The 22,123-nt window shown below is 32.9% G+C and overlaps 2 protein-coding genes across 2 annotated transcripts; one reads left to right on the forward strand and one right to left on the reverse strand.

The window, feature by feature from the left end:
• Nucleotides 1–5,442: 5,442 nt before the first annotated feature.
• On the forward strand, nt 5,443–6,722 carry LOC121208122 (uncharacterized). Its single transcript, XM_041078621.1, has 3 exons — nt 5,443–5,664; nt 5,770–6,468; nt 6,537–6,722. Exons 1-3 carry the CDS (start codon nt 5,443–5,445, stop codon nt 6,720–6,722), a joined length of 1,107 nt encoding a protein of 368 aa, XP_040934555.1.
• Nucleotides 6,723–19,112: 12,390 nt separating this feature from the next.
• LOC107942117 (glycerol-3-phosphate acyltransferase 5) lies at nt 19,113–21,041 on the reverse strand. Its single transcript, XM_016875761.2, has 2 exons — nt 20,332–21,041; nt 19,113–20,243 (listed from the first exon to the last, which is right to left on the reverse strand). Exons 1-2 carry the CDS (start codon nt 20,896–20,898, stop codon nt 19,326–19,328), a joined length of 1,485 nt encoding a protein of 494 aa, XP_016731250.1. The 5' UTR covers nt 20,899–21,041; the 3' UTR covers nt 19,113–19,325.
• Nucleotides 21,042–22,123: the final 1,082 nt, after the last annotated feature.

The raw sequence follows: 22,123 nt of genomic DNA on the forward strand, positions 1-22,123 counted from the left end.
ATAAAATAAATAAATCATACATGAAATTAAAAAAATAATTCTTAATTTAAAGAAAATAAACGTAATTTTCTCAAAAAATGATTCAAAATGAATGTATACGCTTGTTTACTGAGAGGTTTCAAAAATATAATTTAATAAATCAAACCGAAAATACTGAATTTGTGCATTCATTTTGAAACATTTTTTAGATAATTACATTTATTTTCTTCAAATTAAGAGTTAATTTTTTTAATTTCAAGGATTATTTATTTATTTTATTATTTTTCATATGTAATTATTTTATTGGGTTATCTAAGTAATAAATTACATCTTATTAAAAACATTCCACATATAAGATTCCATATCATCCCGTTAACTTTTTTAATGATACTTTTATCAAATTTGTTAAAAAAAAGTAATTTGAAAAAAGAATAAAAGTTGATGGCAAAAAAAGCTAAAAAATACAATTAAAATTATTTTAACAAAACATGTAAACGTTGGTGGCCAAATTTATTATTAAGCATTTATAATTTGATAAATAAATCTTTGAAATGAAAGGTTAAATTTTATTTATTTTCTATACATAAATATTTGTATGATTTGAAGATTAATTAGCTATCACTTTCATCAAAGAAAGAGAGAGAAAAAGAAAATAAAATAAAAATAAATATGGAATAAAGATTGTAGGACCAAATTTCTGCTCGGGCCCAATCAAACCAGCCCAAATTAAACATCCCACTAAACCAACCACTAACTCCATCACCCTACTAAACCATCCACTACCTCCATCACATCCACACCCTACTAAACCGTCCACTACCTCCATCACCCCCACTAACTCCATCACCCTACTTGTTATAAGTTGTAAAATTTGGCTCTAAAAGCCATGGAAAAACTATTGTGTAGGGGGGATTTTGGAGAGGATTTTTAGAGGATTTTTGGAGGAATTTTTTAGAGAATACACATACGAAATCAAAGAGAATACAAATCAGATTTTTAAGGTAACTTTTTATATTATTCAATTTTGTTTAATTTGGCGTTTACATTTTTTCTCTACACAAACGAAAGAAGGAAAAAGAGAGGGAGTTTACATTTGATTTTATTTCCTTTCTGATTTGGCCCCAAAGTTTTCATTTTTAATTCAATTTAACCCTTTTTTTTATTTTTGTTATTTTACTGTTAAATTAATTAATTTGAGCTTTATTCTCATTATTTTTATATTTGTTTTTTTATTATTTTCTATTAATTTAATTAATTTGAGTTATGTTTCATATTATTATATATTTATTATGTAAATATATATATTTTTAAGCGAAGTTAATTATTTTAAATATAAATTTCTATTATACATAGACTTATTATATTATTTTTTTATACCATTGTTTATTATCGGTTACCATTTTTATATCAAATTATTATTTACTATTTCTCACTATTACTAATTTAACATTGTTATTCTAATTTTTTTTACTATTATCCCCCATATTTAATATTATCGTCAACATATTTTTTGTTATTATCATCATATTTTTAATATTATTATTAATACTATTAGCACAATGTTTATTACATTATTGTATTTATTATTACTGTTGTTTTATTAATTATTTCTATTAATTACTATTATTATTATTTTTTATTTTTTATATATGGTTAGCATTATTCTCATATTATTATTTTCATGTTGTCTATTATCATCATTTTTAAAAAAATCTATGTCCTTAATTCATTTATCCATTAATCTTCTCTCAAAATTTTTCAAAATAAAGGCAATGTTCGGTATTTAAAGAATTCGAAGAATCATGCCCTAACGTACTGGGCTTCACTTTCTTTGTTTGTTTTGAATATTCGAATATCCTCTTAAGGCTAAAACGCACGTTTTAAAGGCAAGCTCACTATTAAGGGTCAAAAATGTTGTGTCCTAACATACTAGATGTAATGTTTTACCTTGAGGTGAGATGGTCTTTAATACACATTTGACTTACCTAAATGTTTTAAAAGCCAATAAAAGGAGGATCGCGTTTTGAACTCTATCCAAATCTTTAATTTTCGACATTAAGACACTAAATAATCAATTAAGTACCAATTTTGGGCGTGTCGAGGGTGCTAATCCTTTCTTGTACATAACTGACTCCCGAACCGGTTTTCTATTTTCGCAGACCAAAATTGTCGTTTTGAAAAATTTATTTATTTATTAAAAATAACTGTGTTTTGAGGTGATCCAATCACACCCTATTAAAAACCATTGGTGGCGACTCCCAACTTTTCGTTTTCAAAAGTCGATTTTCCGTTTTCAAAAAAATGGTTTCAACAGCTTGGCGACTCCGCTGGGGGCCAATAAGAGAGTCGAGCTGTAAATTGATTATTTTCTGTCTTCTTGTCGAAATTTAGAAATTCGGTTTTTCTAAAAATACATGATCCTCGCTTTGCATTTTCGGTGTCCTTGTTGAGTTTTTTTTTTCATTGAATTTCTTTATATACGCTCGCATCACATCGCATGACCGTTGTGGTCACACTTTTTAAGTGGGAGTGAGAAACTATGCTTTCGTGAGGTTTTCACCTCCGCATGGGCTAGGGGATCGCTTCCGAAATACATTCGTACTTATGTCTTCGTGAGGTTTTCACCTCCGCACGGGCATAAGGAAATGTATTCCCCTGAACCGAACTTGATCCATATGAACCTATAATGGGAGAGGGTCGAGGAATCTACTGGTTCAGGTACCTTTACTCTAGAACTAAACCACATATAGTGAGCTGTAGGAAGTCGCCTTAAGTAGAATTACACCTAGCCTTAGTGGTTGCCCGAATAGGCGTTTGATAATTTCTTGATTGCTTTGATTTCTATTCTTATGCATGATTCTGAGTTGTGTTTTTTCTTATTTCTTTAATAGTGATTGCATAACATTTTCATCATAAAAGGAGGTGTCGGTATACGGTTCGGTTACTAATAGAAAGTTTTGCCATGAAGAACGAATTCCTTGATAAAGTGAAAGACAATGCGTTTGTCCAAAGATGGTCGGAGAATGCACAGTTAGAGAAAGGTGACAGTTTGACAAAGGAGTACACGTCGGAGTTATGGGACTTTACCCATATTAGTGTGGTTCAGAATGATCTTCAGGAGTTGAAAGAATTATGGAGTTACTAGAATGAGGAGATGAAGCAACTACTCTACTGTAATTATGGTGATATTCCTTATCTCCTCGATGTTAAGGTAGATAGGTATTTGTTCCGCGCCATGGCTCAATTTTGGAATTCCGCCTACAGTTGTTTTACTTTCGGAAAGGTGGATTTAGCACTTACTGTCGAGGAATATACAGCCTTGCTTCGTTGTCTGAGGTTTCAAGTTGATAAGATTTATCCTAGAGGTGTCAATACCCCAACCTTTGTAAAGAGGTTGATTAGCATCACTGGGATGAGTGAGCAATGGGTTGCAGCTCGAATCCAGTAGAAAGGCAATGGAAAGTACATCCTTTGGGAAAATTTGAGAGATCTGATCCGGGCACACCCTGATACGAAGAAAAGAGTTGATGTCTTCGCCTTGAGCGTCTAATGTTTGGTTATTTTCCCTAAAGCTTTAAGGCATGTAGATGAAGCAGTCGCCGATCTATTTGACTGATTTGGTAAAGGAGTCACTCTTGTTCCTACAATCTTGGCTGAGACTTTCAGATCTTTGAGTGCATGTCAAAGGGCAGGTGAAGGCAGATTTATTGGGTGTACACAACTCTTGTTAGCATGGTTTCATAGCCACTTTTGGAGGGTAGAAAAGGCCTCTTACCGACCTTTTCTTGGAGATTACTCACCTTTGAAAGAGATAGTGACCATATCGAGAAGAGATGACATAACAGAGGAAAAATGGATGGCGATATTTCAAAATCTCCAAGAGGAGGATATCGAATGGAAAGCCCCTTGGATGGTTTCCGATGAGATTCTCTACCAATGTGGGAGTTATAATTGGGTCCCTTTGTTGGGGATTTGGGGTGCCGTTGGATACGCCCCTTTACTTGTATTGAGACAATATAGATCGAGACAATTTATACCGATAACGCGTGGGCTAACTCAGAGTGGGTTCTCGTATGGGGAGAAAGACTCCAAGAAAAAGAGCCGCAAGATTTATAATGCTTGGAATCAAACCTGTCGGATAAGAGAGTTGCAGTGAATCCAATGTGACTCTTGAATATAATGAATGATGGAGTAGAAGGGTTAACGACAATATCCCGAGGCCAAATTTAGAAGAAGCTCGATCGATAGAGGAATATCTGCGAGTGGTCTCCTCCGAATTGGAAATCATAAAGCAAGACTTCTAAAAGAAAACCTCAGAGTTAGAAAGGAAAATAGAGTAGTTGGAGGAGGAAAAGTGTACTTAAAGCTGGATGTTGATGTTCAAAAATCCGAGGCTGAGAATTTGAAGAAGAGGAAGAGAGAGGTTGATGAGGACCTGGATAGTCTGAAGACTGATTACAAGCAGCTGTATAAGTTAATGAGAAATGTTGGCTTGGGTAAAACGTCTGAACAGTGGAGACAAAAAATCCAAGAGGAAAAGCCTAGGGCTGATTGGTGGGAGAAAAAGTTCCATGATGCTCAAGCTTGAGAAGTCACTTGTAAAAAGAGTTTGGATGATAGCCAGAATGAAAAACAGATGTTAAGAACTCGGGTAGCAGAGTTAGAAATGGCACTACAGCAACATCGGAGTCGTAACTCAGTAATTGAATTAAGGGCTAGCCTAAGTAAGATCGAGAATTTGAAGGGAAAGTAGAAGAACTTGAGACTACACTTCAGAACTGTGAGAATCAGATTGAATTATTGGAAGTAAATAATGAGCAACTAGGGGAGCAACTTCACCGATCTCAGGATCAGGTCCGAGATAAGGATTACCTCATGGGCGAAGCTATAGCTCAGATACGAGAGGTGGCTGATCATTTGCAGACTTTAGTGGTCCAAGCAGATGTGCTAGGAGTTAAATATGAGTTAGAGTCAGATCGGGGGTGAGAGTTAGCTTGCCTTCTTAGGAAAGTAAAAGCTTTGGGTGTTAGGGCAAGACCGTATATGTAATTCATTTTATGTAAAAGATTTTATTTTTCAGTGAAGTTTTCTAAATGGAACTGAATTCGAATCGATGTCTCCTTTTTGCATTCATGTCATGCATTTGCATTGCATAGCATCATAAACATTAAGTTGTACAAAAGAACCCTATTAATTAGAGATTTTTAAGTTACCCTGGAACATCGCTGCTATACACGGAGGAAAACAAGGGATATGGATCAAAGGTTAGAGAAATTAGAACAAATGCAAAAGGAGATGCAGGAGCAACTGCAAGCTCAGATGCAAGAAAAACTGGCTAGGATCCAGCAGGAGATGAGGGATCAAATGCTAGAGTCTCAGAAAAACATGCTGGAGTCACAAAACAACATGATGAGCCAGCTGACATAGCTGCTGAAGGGAGGGTCTGGCAAAGGAAAGGGCCCTATGGGTGATACTGGGAATGACAACGATGACTCTGCTTGTCCTACAAGCTTTGCCCCAGTAAACATTCAAACACAGCCACCAAGGGTGTCTGTTAATGTTAAACCTCTGTATCAAGTCGGCACTTTGGTACCGGTAAACTTCCCAACGGGCTCGTGCTCTAACCCTGGAGACAATATGGCAAATCCTACGATCCCTGATTTTGATAAGGTTGAAGGGGAAAAAGTAAAGGCGGAGCTCCCAAAGCAGCTCGAGGATTAGTGCAAATGGATAGAGGAAAAGTTCAAGGATCTAGAAAGTGCTGATCATTATTGCGGAGTTGACGCAAAGGAACTCAGTTTGGTCCCGGACTTAGTACTTCTTCCGAAGTTCAAGATGCCAGAATTTGAAAGATATAATGGAACCAGCTGTCCTGAGGCTCACATTACAATGTTCTACCGGAGAATGACAGGATATGTTAACAATGACCAATTGTTGATTCACTGTTTTCAAGATAGTTTGACTGGGGCCGCGGCTAAATGGTACAATCAGTTGAGTCGAGCTCAAGTCAAATCATGGAAGGACTTAGCACAGGCCTTCATGAAGCAGTATGGTCATGTAACAGATATAGTGCCCAACAGGATTACACTCCAGAATATGAAGAAGAAGTCAAGCGAAAGTTTTCGACAGTACGCTCAGAGGTGGAGGGAGGTCGTTACGCAAGTCCAGCTACCACTGCTGGAAAAAGAAACGACTATGCTGTTTATTAATACCTTGAAGGCACCTTTCATTAATTATATGTTGGGGAGCGTGATTAAGAGTTTCGCATACATAGTGATGTCTGGTGAAATGATAGAAAATGCAATAAGGTGCGGGAAGATAGAAACGGGGGAAAGCATGAGAAGGTCAGCCCTAAAGAAAAAGGAAAGCGAGGTAAGCAATGTGAGCTCATGCTATTCAAAACCTGTCACCGTTAATCAATCGAGAATGGTAGTCATAGGCCAACAAGTTGCACCAAGGCAGGAGCCTAGCACAAAGAGAAATATGGAGGTAATACAGTTTACCCCTATCCAGTGACATATAACTATACAAAAGATTATTTGATGCACATGTTGTAGCACCGTTCTACTCAAAACCCGTTGCAGTCGATAGAAAATTGCATCCCTTTTAAAAAGTTAGTCGAAAGGCTCGTTGAAATGGGCATTGTGAAGTTTGACAAAAGGTCTGGCGTAGAAAATCTGTTACCCAACCATGCTGATGAGAGGGTAAACGCAATAATCAATGATGCAGAGAAAAGAATTTGACAGGCATTCACCTTTGCATACTTGGGAGTGTTTTAAACGATGGGACGGTGGAAAAGATCCCTGTATTTTTTAGGGCTAATCTAGAGTCATATTCAAAACACACTTGTTGCTTTAAGCCTAGAGGCAATAAGAATCCTTTTGTGAAATAGGCTTATGTCTAGCGTCTTTATTTCAATAAAATACATTCTTTTGTTCCTTATTTCAAACATCTGTTCTTTACCATTTCATTCATGATCATACCACACGAGTAAATATTCTTGGTTTCTCTTATTCTTTAAATTTTCTTTCATCCTTATAACAGTTCTCTAGATATCAATGATATGAGTGACACTGTTGCTAACTTAGAATCTCTTTTTGAGCGAGATATGTGTTTAGTGGGACCTCAAGACTTTGAAGATGACTAAAATTGTAGCTTATCTCCTGATCTATTGATGACGGTGAACAAGATGAGAAGCAAACCTCATGTTGCAAAGAATCAGTGAAACCCATAATCTTCTTCTATATGGGGCATGTGTTCCGTCAGGCTGATTTCGCCAAAAGCCTCTGACGAGTATCGATTCTTTTTGTGGTCGTCGATTATGTTGCCAAGTGGACAGAAGCTGCCTCATATGTCAATGATGCGAGGTCAATAGCTAGCATTTTCTATGTTAGTATGGAGTACCGAAAGGGACCATATTTGACGATGTACTAAATTTAAATAGCAGTATGATATCTGAAGTATCCGAGCTGTTCAATATTAAATACCATATCGCCCGAAAATGAACGGTGTAAAAAAAAGATCATGGGAGCCTCTATCAGAACCTCCACCGGGGCAACATTTTTCGTTGATTTATGGAATGAATGCAATTTTGGCAAGGTATCTTCTCCACGAGTTTCGTCAGAGTTGAGTAAATCCAATTCCGATGATCAAGTGAACCTGATTGAAAAAGGAGGTCAAAAATTATCCGTTACGGTCAAATGATACGAAGTGATAATGGAAAAATCATTCCAGAAAATTTCATCAAGGAAACTTAGTTTGAGAAGGATCCTTCCCATACAAAAGGATCTCAATGAAAATGGATGTCAAATTGGGAATGACCTTATCCCTGGTGGGGGCATTGATATTGATTAAGATAAATGGCAAGAACTTGTCTGACCCTGTGAACTTGGATTTAATCGAAGAATACTTCACTTTCAAACAAAAAAAGAAGAGAAAAAGGAAAGAGAAAAAAGGAAAAGGAAAAGGAAAAAGAAGAGAAAAATAAAAAAGAGAAAGAAAAGAAAAGCAAAGGAGAGGCCAAGGCGAAAACCCGCAAAGGATGCTTTGAGACCAAAGGGGATTTGAGTTGAAAACCCGAAAAGGGCGGTTCGAATTTGGATCGAAAGTGGGGCATACAGTAGTCTTACTATGCCTGAGTTAACAATGAGGAAGTCTGCTACATCTTGGGGTATTGACAAAGTACTTCGGATCACCTAAACACATGTTGAGCTCAAATGGTCATCAAGAAGTTTGTACAGAGAAGCTCAGGCTGCGATATCTGGGGCACTTAATTTTCTATCTTACCCATGTTTACTATCCTTGGTTGCCTTATTCTTTTCGAGATACGCCCCAATCATTTTTATTTTATTACCTTGGATATCTCCGATTACTTTAATTGTTGCGAGCTATGCTCTTAATTAATTTCATTCTTATCCCTTGCCATGATCTCTTTTAAGCATTTCGCATTGAAATATAGATTAAAATATTTCCACAAAGGAGATTCTGCTTATGATTCTAGAAGTTTCTAAATAATACGGGAACCTAAAACAGGACTGTTGTTTAGAATTTACCGAGCCTAAGGGTTGGAATTGTCTAAGGGACTACCCTTTAAGATTTTTTGTCAAATATATCAGAGTCAAATATTGCATCGAAGGTACTATCTTGACGAATAGCAAGTAATGTCAACCCAAACTTTAAAAGGGGATCATTCTCGAGAGAAAGATGGTATTTTGCATCCATGTAAATATCAAGCATATACATCTGGTCATGACACCCAAGGAATGGTGTAGCAGACCAAATTAATGGAAGAAGAATCAAATCCTGTACCCTTAAAATTGCGGGGGAAATAAATTGAAGAGGAATCAGATTATATTCCCTCGAGTTGCAGTAGGAGAGTTTAAAGATGGTGCAAGCCTTATATCCCATGAAGTACAGTGGACTGGACCTTGAAATTATAGTGGGGCAAACCAGTTGAACAAAATGGATTGTTTCTATGAGTTTTCTGTCGAAAAGTAGCAGCTGAACAAGAAAGACTCATGTCAGTGAAGCGATAGCCTTAATAGACAGCGAGTAATGGTAGCCCAAGCATTAAAATGGGATTATTTTCATGATATTCTGCATTCGTACAAATGTCATTCATAATACATTTAGTTAGGGGCATTTGATTCATGTTGATCATAGCATCCTAATCATTTAGCATAAGCATAAACCACAGGAAATCACTTCTCCAGATGGATTTCCCAGTGGACAGTGTAGCAAGATTGATTAAAATTACAGATTTCGGCAAGCCTTATCACACTGAGCAGGAGTGGAACAGGCTAAATATAGCAGATTTCATCCCACTGGCAGGAGTGGAATAGATCAAATTTCGACAGATCTTATCTTCGCTGAGCAGGAGCGGAGCAGATCAAATTTTGGTAAATCTTACCTCCATGTATCGGCAATGGAGCAGATTTCAGCCACCAGCCTTATCTTCCCTGAGCAGGAGTGAAGCAGGCTAAATATAGCAGATCTCATCCCACTGGCTGGAGTGGAACAGACCAAATTTTGACAGATCTTATCTTCACTGAGCAGGAGCGGAGCAGATCAAATTTTGGCGAATATTATCTTCATGTATCGGCATTGGAGCAGATTTCAGCCACAAGCCTTATCTTCACTGAGCAGGAGTGGAGCAGGCTAAATACTAGATCTTATCTTCGCTGAGCAGGAGCGGAGCAGATCAAATTTTGGTGAATCTTATCTCCATGTATCGGCAATGGAGCAGATTTCAGCCACCAACCTTATCTTCACTGAGCAGGAGTGGAGCAGGCTAAACATACCAGATCTTATCTTCACTGAGTAGGAGTGAAGCAGATCAAATTTTGTCAAGTCTTATCTCCATGTATCGGCAATTGAGTAAATTCCAGCCACCAGCCTTATCTTCACTGAGCAGGAGTGGAGCAGGCTAAATACTAGATCTTGTCTTCGCTGAGCAGGAGCAGAGTAAATCAAATTTTGGTGAATCTTATCTTCATGTATCGGCAATTGAGCAGATTTCAGCCACCAGCCTTATCTTCACTGAGCAGGAGTGGAGCAGGCTATATACTAGATCTTATCTTTGCTGAGCAGAAGCAAAGCAGATCAAATTTTGATGAATCTTATCTCCATGTATCGGCAATGGAGCAGATTCCAATCATCAGCCTTATCTTCACTGAGCAGGAGTGGAGCAGGCTAAACATACCAGATCTTATCTTTACTGAGCAGGAGTAAAACAGATCAAATTACAGCAGATCACATCTCTGTGAAGTAGCAACGGAGAGTTTTGAAGTAATAAAGTGTGGTGGGTTGCGGTAAAGAAGACAAGACTCAGCCAGCCCAGGCAAATTTGGCCCTTCTAAAATCTTTGCTATATTCTCGTTACACGACAATGAGCAAAGAGGGCAGCTGTAGGACCAAATTTCTGCCCGGGCTCAATCAAACCAGCCCAAATTAAACACTCCACTAAACCGACCACTAACTCCATCACCCTACTAAACCATCCACTACCTCCATCACCCCCACACCCTACTAAACCGTCCACTACCTCCATCACCCCCACTAACTCCATCACCCTACTTGTTATAAGTTGTAAATTTTGGCTATAAAAGCCATGGAAAAACTATTGTATAGGGGGGATTTTGGAGAGGATTTTTAGAGAATACACATACGAAATCAAAGAGAATACAAATCAGATTTTTAAGGTAACTTTTTATATTATTCAATTTTGTTTACTTTGGCGTTTACATTTTTTCTCTACACAAACGAAAGAAGGAAAAAGAGAGGGAGTTTACCTCTGATTTTATTTCCTTTCTGATTTGGCCCGAAAGTTTTCATTTTTAATTCAATTTAACCCTTTTTTTATTTTTGTTATTTTACTGTTAAATTAATTAATTTGAGCTTTATTCTCATTATTTTTATATTTATTTTTTTATTATTTTCTATTAATTTAATTAATTTGAGTTATGTTTCATATTATTATATATTTATTATGTAAATATATATTTTTAAGCGAAGTTAATTATTTTAAATATAAATTTCTATTATACATAGACTTATTATATTATTTTTTTATACCATTGTTTATTATCGGTTACCATTTTTATATCAAATTATTATTATTTACTATTTCTCACTATTACTAATTTAACATTGTTATTCTAATTTTTTTTACTATTATCCCCCATATTTAATGTTATCGTCAACATATTTTTTGTTATTATCATCATCATGTTTTTAATATTATTATTAATACTATTAGCACAATGTTTATTACATTATTGTATTTATTATTACTGTTGTTTTATTAATTATTTCTATTAATTACTATTATTATTTTTTATTTTTATATATGGTTAGCATTATTCTCATATTATTATTTTCATGTTGTCTATTATCATCATTTTTAAAAAAATCTATGTCCTTAATTCATTAATCCATTGATCTTCCCTCAAAATTTTTCAAAATAAAGGCAATGTTCGGTATTTAAAGAATTCAAAGAATCGTGCCCTAACGTACTGGGCTTCGCTTTCTTTGTTTGTTTTGAATATTCGAATATCCTCTTAAGGCTAAAACGCACGTTTTAAAGGCAAGCTCACAATTGAGGGTCAAAAATGTTGTGTCCTAACGTACTGGATGTAATATTTTACCTTGAGGTGAGATGGTCTTTAATACACATTTGACTTACCTAAATGTTTTAAAAGCCAATAAAAGGAGGATCGCGTTTTGAACTCTGTCCAAATCTTTAATTTTCGACATTAAGACACTAAATAATCAATCAAGTACCAATTTTGGGCGTGTCGAGGGTGCTAATCCTTTCTTGTACATAACTGACTCCCGAACCGGTTTTTTATTTTCGCAGACTAAAATTGTCGTTTTGAAAAATTTATTTATTTATTAAAAACAACCGTGTTTTGAGGTGATCCAATCACACCCTATTAAAAACGATTGGTGGCGACTCCCAACTTTTCGTTTTCAAAAATCGATTTCTCGTTTTCAAAAAAATGGTTTTGACAGAGATTATATACTAATATTTATACTATTTACTAAGCTTCTTATTAAGTTGATATCACTTTTCATTGAATCATCAGTTTAGTAAGAAAGTTACATAAATACCTTTTTTGTATAATTAAAATAAGTCATATTATTTGAGGGTATTTTAATCTTTTTATTTTAGCAAAAATCAATAAAAATATACTTATAGTAGGATATGAACCCACGTTAATTGAATTAATAAACTCTTGAATTTACCACTCAACAAAAACTTTATTTTGATATATTTTATACATTTTATTTTAATATGCAAAATTTATTATCTTCATCAATTTATTAAGCTCCTGATTGAGTTGATGTCACCTTCAACTGCATCATCAACTTGGTAGTAAAATTACGAAAATGCCTTTTTAGAATTAAAATAAGTCATATTATTTGAGGGTATTTTAGTCTTTTTATTTTAACAAAAAATCAATAAAAATATGAATATTGTAGGATTTAAACCCACACCAATTGGATTAATAAACCTTTAAATTTATTACTCAACCAAAGCTTTATTTTGATGTACTTCATACATTTTTATTTTAATATGCAACATTTATTATCTCCTTCAGTTGTATATATTAATAACGTTGTTAATTGTGCTCGTGTCACAAGTTAACTTGACACTAACTTACAATTGATGACAACTCTGTGATAAATAATTGTAGTGTATTTCATATGTTATTACGATTAATTAGTTTCAAATCATGCATTTCATTGTTTATTGTACATTTTTTTGAACACATAATTATATTTTAAATCCGTAATTTCACACATGTAATTTTTAATATCATTAAAAATCTTTAAAAATAAATATAAATAATTAAAAATATTTTTCAATTAATTAAATTTATTAACATGTGGCATCACGAGCAAAGTCAATTTTTCTATAGGAATACTGTTATTGAATTATAAATTTTTTAATAACCAATATATTAACTTAAAATTTCAACCATTTTTGACAACTCAAGATTACGGAATGATGACATGTTTTTGTATGACAATTATTTTAAAATTATAAGGAAAAGAAAAGATAATTTGTCTGTTGAACCAAACAATAATTTCAATGCTAGTTGAGACAGAATTATTTTATTTTATTTCATTGTATTATTTTCCAATTTTTTTGGCCAAAGATATGGCCAATTGAGACAGGCCATTGCTAGCTGTTGACTATGAGCACAAGCCGAAAGGTGGAGAAATAATAAATATAATAAATGAGCAAAAAAAGAAAATATTTGTTGGATGTTTTAGATCCGTATATAAATCGGGTTAAACTCGAATATTCCGAAGAAAACTTAATTCATTTTATAATTTTATTAAAGATTATGTTTGGGTTTTTAATTTGTTTGTTCCATGTTTTGTCAGAACAAGAACGAATTTTTTGTTTGGGCCATGGGTTGTTTCGGCTCATGGGTGTTTGACATTGTTTCTTTAGCTTATTAAGGAGTGACATGTTTGATAAAACGACAATTGATTTTTGGCTAAGTCTAAGATTCTTCACCTCTTTTAGCTGATCATATTAAGAAGTTTAAAGAAAAGATAATGTTTATTCTTATCTCTTGAAAGAGTTTTGGAACAATTGGAATACTAATTTATGAATACTTTTATTTGATAAATACTCGTGATAATTAATGGGATAATTTAAGCTTTTAAATAGGAATTTAAAATTTATCATTCACGATTGTTGAATAAAATCATTCATTGGGCGAGGCTTGCAGATGTAGTGTGTCTGGACTGCGTTAACAAATATCGTCTGTTAATTCTCTATTTATTTTCCTCCTTGCATTACTTTACATTTAACATTTCTGTTTGTTTATGATCTAGCAACAATTGAAATGAAACTGTTTTCTAAGTGTAGACTTTTTTAATTATTATCTTTTTATTAATGTTTGTGGATTAAAAATATACCGTTTGAGTCTTAATTTGGTTGGCATTGTTGTTGTTATAATATGTAGCAGGATGTGAATTTGAGCGCACTTAAACGTGTATTATCCTCCAATTTAAGGGTTATGAATGGATTATTAATAGTTTAGACATTGTATAAAAAACTTTAATTTGATTGTTAGATTAGTTTAAAATTTAATTTTAAAGTTTAACTTAAAAAAAGTGAAAATTTAAAATTTAAAATTGTTTATGAGTTAGGCTTGGTTAGATCAGGACTAGATTTATGTACGATATTAATACAATTTATGCTTACCTAGGTTTAGGAATTGCAATTCAAATTGCAGGTTCAAATATTCACAGACATCCAATCCGAAATTTGTGGATTCAAATAATATTCAGATTCAAATATTAAAATTACTATCCACTGTGGGTTCGAAGCGAATGTGGATAGACTCCCTTAGGTGTCCATTATCCGAATATGCATAACTAGTTTCAATATATTTAAAATTTTGCTACCAACAAGGTTTGAACACATGACATTTGATAATTAAAACTATGCTTTAACTATCAAGGCTAGTGTTTAACTTTAATTATAACAATAAATTACTTTTTTGTGTAAGGATAGATTGGGCTTAAGTCAATAGGTGATCCGGATGATTGTTGAATAAAATCAATAACTAGGTAAGGTTCACATACGTAAGACCGTTGTATCTGGACTATGTTAGCAAAAATCGTGTGTTAATTCTCTCTTTATTTTGCTCTTTGCGTTACTTTGCATTTAACCTTTTTGTTCGTTCTAATTTGACAGCAATTGGAACGAAACTATTTTTCAAGTACAAACTAAAAGTGTTTTTAATTATTATCCTTTTATTAATGCTTGAGGATTAAAAATATATTAATCGAGTCTTAAGTTAATTGGTATCGTTGTTGTTATAATGTTTAAACACTTGACGTTTGATAATTAAAACAATGCTTTAACCATGAAGACTAACCTTCAACTTTAGTTATAATTTACACAAAATAATAATAGTATATAAATATTAATAAATTATTTTCTAAAATTAAATATTTTAACTAATAATAAAATTAAATATAGTAATAAATAATAAATATGGTAAATTTAAATATGTTTAAGAAGTTATCAGAAAAATATATCTTATTTAACCTCTTATTCTCTTAAATCTTATTCTTTTGTATTCGTAAACTTAACTGAACAATGAGATGGAATGATCAAAATTTCTAAATTTGTGATTATCCCTTTTATTATTTGATCAACTCAATTAGTTAAATTATTGTAAACAGAAAATTAACTAATATTTATATAATTAAAATAAATATTATAATATGAATTTATATTGTAATGGGTCATACATAATTATTGTCAGTACATATTATGTTATAAAATAGCATACATACACTTTTAAGGACATATAATGTATCAATTGTTATATAACTAAATTGTGAATGCATAATAATTATTATAACATTATGATATTACAATGTGCATTATTCTATTCATGATGTGCAACCTAAACCTTAAACATGTAGCTAATTTTATGGTATACTATAATACATACATTTAGTATTATATAATTAAGGTATATTAGTTAAGTATATTATAATAACATAATTGTAAATAGGGTTAAATATCAAATTCTATTTGGCATGTTGGCTAGAAATGACAACTCATATGCCAAATTCTACCATATTGGTGATGGATGTTGAATCCACCAAAAAATAATATTCCTACACCCTAATAGTAAATAAATAGCAATATAAGTTGCGCGCTAGGCAACTGTCATGCCCACGGTTTGTGTGATGATCTGTGCAAAAATAAAAATGAGAATTTAAATTTGAAAAAAGTAAAAATAATAGTGATAATTAAAATCAAAATAATAGTAAACATAAATAGAAACAAAATTGAATTGAATAAATTGATGTGATGATATTTTAGCTTCAAGCTCGATTTTTGGCTCAAGTTTTGAACTGGTCCTTGATAATAATTTTTTTCCTTCAACCGATAAGTCAATTATAGTGTTCAAGCACGCCTCAAACCACCAACCATTCCGTGTGTAAATTAATTGCAGGAACGCCCAACAATTAATCCTTACCGGATGAACAATCACAAAACACGCTTCCACGATTTAACTTTCTGGTAGCCTTGATAATTAGAAATGCCTAACTCGAACCAACAGCCTTAACTGCATGGATCAATTAAATCCAATTGCTATTTCCCTTGGCAAATCCAACCAACCACTTAATTGGGCATGCTAATGTGTTCTTAATAAACTAAATACAACATATGGTCAATACATTTCTTCCAACCATACACTTATCAACATCGAATTAATGAACTCTTTTTGACTTGGTGTCAGTACAACTTTGTGAGACGATAATGTCTATATCCTATAATAGAGAAACAATAAATACAAAAATAAAAGTTTTTAAGTGCGATTTCAGATCTTACGACTCCCTCCTAAATTATCTATAGACCTAAACCTAAATGAGAATTTAACAACTTGTGAAAATAAATATATTATATTGCGCAGGCAAAAAGAAACGGAACGGCAATTCAAATTGTAATTGAAATCTCCGTTCAAAAGCACACAGGCTCTTCCCCTCTCCTACGCATATTTATATTAGTATATATAAAAAATATAAAACTCTAATCCTATAATCTAATCTAGTATTTAAGAATTATTTAAAAATATTAAAAGATAAAATAGTAAAAATTAAAATATTATTTTTACAAATAAATCTTAAAATAGATATTTATCTATCAATTTAGTTCTTTGGCCCAAAACTTTTACAACAGCTTGCATCTTTGACTCTTTTTAGCTTTCCAAAATTTTCTTTTGCACCAAATTAAAAAATCAAATAATAAGCGTCAAATTAATGACATCTCTTTCAAGTATTTATCAAAATTAAGCGCAATTAATGATGAAAGTTGGGCGTATTATCAATTGGCAAAAGAGATTTCTCGAGAATCCCCTTCACAGCTTCACTAATAAAGAAGGTAAGAAAAGTGAAACAAACGAGAAAGAGTGACTTATTTGAAATTAAGATTGGGGAGTAAAAGAAATTCTTCTTTGTAAGAGTAAGGCTTCGTTTGGATGGGCGATTAACTGCGGTGTGGTGCGTTTAGTTTACTTTTTGTCTCACGCTACAATATCGCTACAATATCTAATCTCACCACCACCGCTGTTTTTACACTAACCGTAGTTAAACGCACCGCCCATCCAAACTCACCCTAAGTCTAGTTGATTTAGTTACATATTTAAAGTTCAGGTTGCAATGCACTTTGTAATAACATAATGTTATAATAATTATTTTACATTTATAATTTAATTATATTCCAATGAATATATCATATGTCCTTAAACATGTATTTATACAATTTTATATAATATAATATGTACTGAATATAATTATGTCACATTACAAAGTAAATTCATATCATAATATTTATTTTAATTATATGAATATTAATTATTTTTTTCTTTAAAAAAATCAACTAATTGAATTGATTAAATAATAAAAGGGATAATAACAGATCTAGAATAATGTTCTGATGATTCCATCTTATTGTTCAATTGAGTTTACGAATACAAAATAATAAGATATAAGAGAATCTACATGAGATTTAAGAGAATAATATGGTAAATAAAATATATTCTTTTGATAAAAAATTAAACATATTTAAATGTATTATTAATTATTATGTTTAATTTCAAAAATTATTTTATTAATATTTATACATTATTCATTAGTTTGTGTAATTTTTTTTAGATGAAAAGGAAAAGACAAGTTACATCAACTCAATTGCTTAAAAGCACAACACACTTTATCATAGTGTAAGACCTCAAAGATTTCATTTGAGGCTACATCAAAAACTTGTAAGCTCAACTTCCACGTTAGGCTAAGTTTGGCCAATCGATTTGCGACTATGTTGTGTTCTTTAGGCACATACCCGATTTGCCATTACCCTTTGGATCTCATAATTTAATGAAGCCCCCTAAGCAAGGTGATACCTGAATCCTTCAACCTAATATCGGTTAAAGCCTGGACCACATCAAGATTATCGGTTTGAATTGTTGCCTGTCTATATCCTTTATTAAGCATAACAGGGAGCCTATCCAGGATGTCCCATAATTCAGCCTCAAAAGGTGAACATTTGCCCAAGTACCGATTAAATCCCAGAATCCAATTTCCAAGTTGATCCCATAGTATACCTCCAGTTGAAGCGTTCCCCATATCTCTTGCAATTACGCCATCTGTGAATAAGTTAACTCACGTACTATTGGCATGAGAATTATGACTTCGATTTAGAGTATTGCTCTTGTATCCATTATGATGAAATTCGAATTGTTGAGCCCAACTAAGTAGACTTTAACAACTTCTATTGCTGACCATGTAACATTTGAAAGATAAAAAGATTTCTATTCTTCCATATGCGCCAGTCTATTAATCCAGAAAGGGATGACCAAGAAACTACATGGTCCTGCAATCTTAAATGACAACATAGATTAGAAGATAACCAAACTTGAAAATTATCAGAAAAGAACCTTTCTTGAAGCTCTGTTGGAATCACATGCAGCCACACTTGCACTTTGACCCTAAAAAATTTAAAATTTTCAATTCAATCCTCTTAAAATAAATAAATAAATAATATATAGTAAAATTACACTTTATCTCCCTAAAAATAAAAAAAATGTTTAGCTCTTTCAAAAATAATGACATTATAAATTAATACGTACTAAACTTATATTTTGATCTATGAAAAAGTTATAATTAAATTTCGTCCCATACTAAAAAAAAATTCTAGATTTGCCATTGGAAGAACTTGATTGATATGACATTAATAGTTTATGAATATAATTAGAACATTTTAAAATTTAAAAATCAATTTAAAATGCAAATTATAATTTGGGGATTAGTGTTGCAATTAACTCTTAAAATTGTAGTGCAACCTACACTTTGGACTATCCTAAGCTTCCATGCGTAGAAGAATAAAGAGAAACGCGCGCAATAGACGTGAGAAGATATATGAGAATGACCAACTCTCACCGTCTTCAATCTTCTTCCTTTAATGGTTAAATTAATATTTTTGTGTAAAAGCTTAAACAGATAAATTGTAACTTGACTCTTTGAACATGTTTAATTGCCATTTAACATATATAGAACATGTAGAAGGTGATTACAATTTACAACAACAAAATAAAATTCTTAATATGAAATTTATTCCAATGGAACAATCAACAACATTAACCACAAATATAAACTTAATTAACATCAATCATCCTTACAAGTTATTCAACAATTCCACAAATAAAAAAATCCAAAACAAAAAAAATTCAATAATTTACAACCCAAAAAACACAATTAATTAAATTTATTCCTATAAATTAACAAAAAAATATTTTTTTTTTCTTTCATTGAAGAAAAGGTTTAAATGTGCTCACCACCTTCTTAACTTTATCAACGAGAGAAGTGCATGAAACTGTTCCGTCATTCCCGGCCAATACTCTGTATTTATCTTTCCTTGTAAAATTTGTGCATTCAAACCCTAACGTAGCGGCCAAGATTCTTTGCACGTAATTAGCGACGTCATGCGGGCTTTTACCTGACGAACATGTAGCTTCCGCTGGCAACTGGTTCAAGAATGTCACTTCGTAAACAGGTCTAGGGTTCATGAAGAAAAAAATCGGGTCCAAAGCTTTCCACCCTCCGGCTGTGGTTGCGTGGAAAAACCCTACCCTATAGTTCATGGCGACCGGGACTATTCGGTCCGTTAATTCGGCAAATAGGCCACTGAACCTTAATAGAAAGGGTTCTCTGCATGTTGTACCTTCAGGGCAAACTACTAAGTCACCTTTGGATAGTTCTTGTTTGATTTTTTGGGCATCGACTTTTCTGATTCTTGTTAATCTTACCGTTGGTATAGGTGATAGGATTTCAGATAATCTCGATATGGAATATGTGACTGCTGGGATTTTTCTCATGAGGACAGTGGATAAGACCACAGGGTCCATTAAAGTTCTATGAGTGCAAACGAATAGGACGCCGGAGTTGCTACCAGAGATGGGTGACGGTGGTTTGCCTTTGACGATGATTTTGCCACCAAATAAAGGGGTCACATAGGGGATGATTCGCATCGGAAGCATTACACCGATAATAATTCGAATCGTTGCTAGTACTATGCCCAATGGCATCCATGAGAGGATTAATAGAGCGGTCAAAGGTGTTGGCCGCATCACGAGACGACCGTCATGAAAGATTACGGGTAGTGGACGAGGGAGTTGGTGGTCGTGGCAATTTTCGTCGGTGATAAATGGTGGGTGCATTTGTTCCTGCATGTCAATAATCTAATGGTTAGGATCAAATTATTTAAAAAATATAAAATGCAATGGATTTAAACACATTGCATGAATTTCTTACCTTGCATATAGAGAAGAATTGAAAACTTGACGTAGCTCTTCTAAGTCCTAAACTAGGCTCATCGTCTACGAACAACTTGGCGACTTTACTCGAGATAAAACCAATATCACCATCAACTAAACCTGTAGCAAATCCAAATCGGTTCACCACAAGTTCACTTCCAACAACCTCATCGGCTCGTAAATGCTCTTTCACGAACCTTTCCACCATAATCCTAGGCATTTTTGTCACCACAACTCTTTTATCATACCTACTAAACACTCTCCAAGCCTCCATATCAATATCATCCATAAAAAACTTAGGCAAAACAGCTCTAGACACCGATTCAATCTCCAACACCCGAAGCCCCGCCGTTGCAACAAAGACCATCAACTTCAACCCCGCATCACCCATGCCCAACGCATCGAGAAACCGAATCACCGGCCAACATAACAGCAACAAAGCGAACCGGATTAAACCCGAGGCTTCGAATGCAACCAACATGAAGTAGGAGAAAGGGTCCGAGTCTTTCAAAAGAATCCCTTCAAACTCAGAAACAATTGAGTTCTCCATAACCATCTTTTGCATACAAAATATCAAAACAAAAACTTGGGTTTTATTTATTTTTTCCCCTTGATTTGAGAGAAAATGAAAGGGATTGTGAGAATTTAAGGCTACAGAGTTATGGTTTGGATTGACTATTCTCTAATGCAAGAACAAGGCAGTTTATCAGTTTCACAACTACTCTCTCTTATATATATATATGCGCAAAGAATAAAGGATTATACGCCACGTTAATATACGAATATTGATTACTTAACTTCACCAACTTGGGTCAAAATTTAATGACGAAAAAGCTTGTATTGAAGCTTAAATTAATGGAGACTGCGGCCATCGGTTTAACTTTAATTAGGTTACTAACTTGGGTTACTTGAGGGTTTTTTATTTGATATAATAATGTGAAAAAGAAAGTATGGGTATTATTTATTATATATATACATATTTACATATGTATGGACGGATGGTCACTACGTATTGTTTGCATGAGAAGGAACCAAGCAATTTCTTTCTCCATTGAATGGTTTTTGGTGTCTACTCCATTTTGGGGGTATTGTCACCCTCCACTATTGCCGCACGCCATTTATCTTTTTCTCTTTTTCGTCAATAAAGTATTAAATTCAGGTTGATAATACTGGTTTGATTTATTAATTTGGTAGATTTTGAGCTAACAGTTTAAAATCGATAAAAAATTCAAAACTAAAATAAAAATTTAACAGTTGAATTGGGCTTATAATTTAAAAAAAATTATTTTTTTAATTTTTTTAAAATTTTAATTAATTAATTAATTATTATTAAATTAACGAGTGAATTGGTCAATTTAATTGTAATATAAATTAACCATTTGATCAATTTAATTATCAATTAAATTATTAAAATATTAATTAAAGTTTTCACATATTAGATATATTGACACCCACTCGGTGGGTGAAAAATTATATTTGCATTAATGAAAAGTATTATAGTTTTAGTTAGTTTTTTCTAAGTTGATAGTTTTTAAAGTAGTGGATTTGAAGGGGATAGATTTTGTATGTAATTATTTCTTGGTTTACTATTTTAAAATTTCAATTTCAATTTTAGTTTTTATATTTTAATTTTAAGATAGTGAGTCATTATATTTTTTTATTTAAAGATCTCCACCCGTGTTAATTCCACCACTAAAATTGGTGATGTAGTTAGTATTGTTTAAGCGGTTAACCGTTTAGTTAACCGAATCGAACTAGTATTAACTGAATTAGTTGAACTTTTTAATCCT

Source organism: Gossypium hirsutum, chromosome A10 (assembly GCF_007990345.1).
Source record: "Gossypium hirsutum isolate 1008001.06 chromosome A10, Gossypium_hirsutum_v2.1, whole genome shotgun sequence".
NCBI lineage: Eukaryota > Viridiplantae > Streptophyta > Magnoliopsida > Malvales > Malvaceae > Gossypium > Gossypium hirsutum.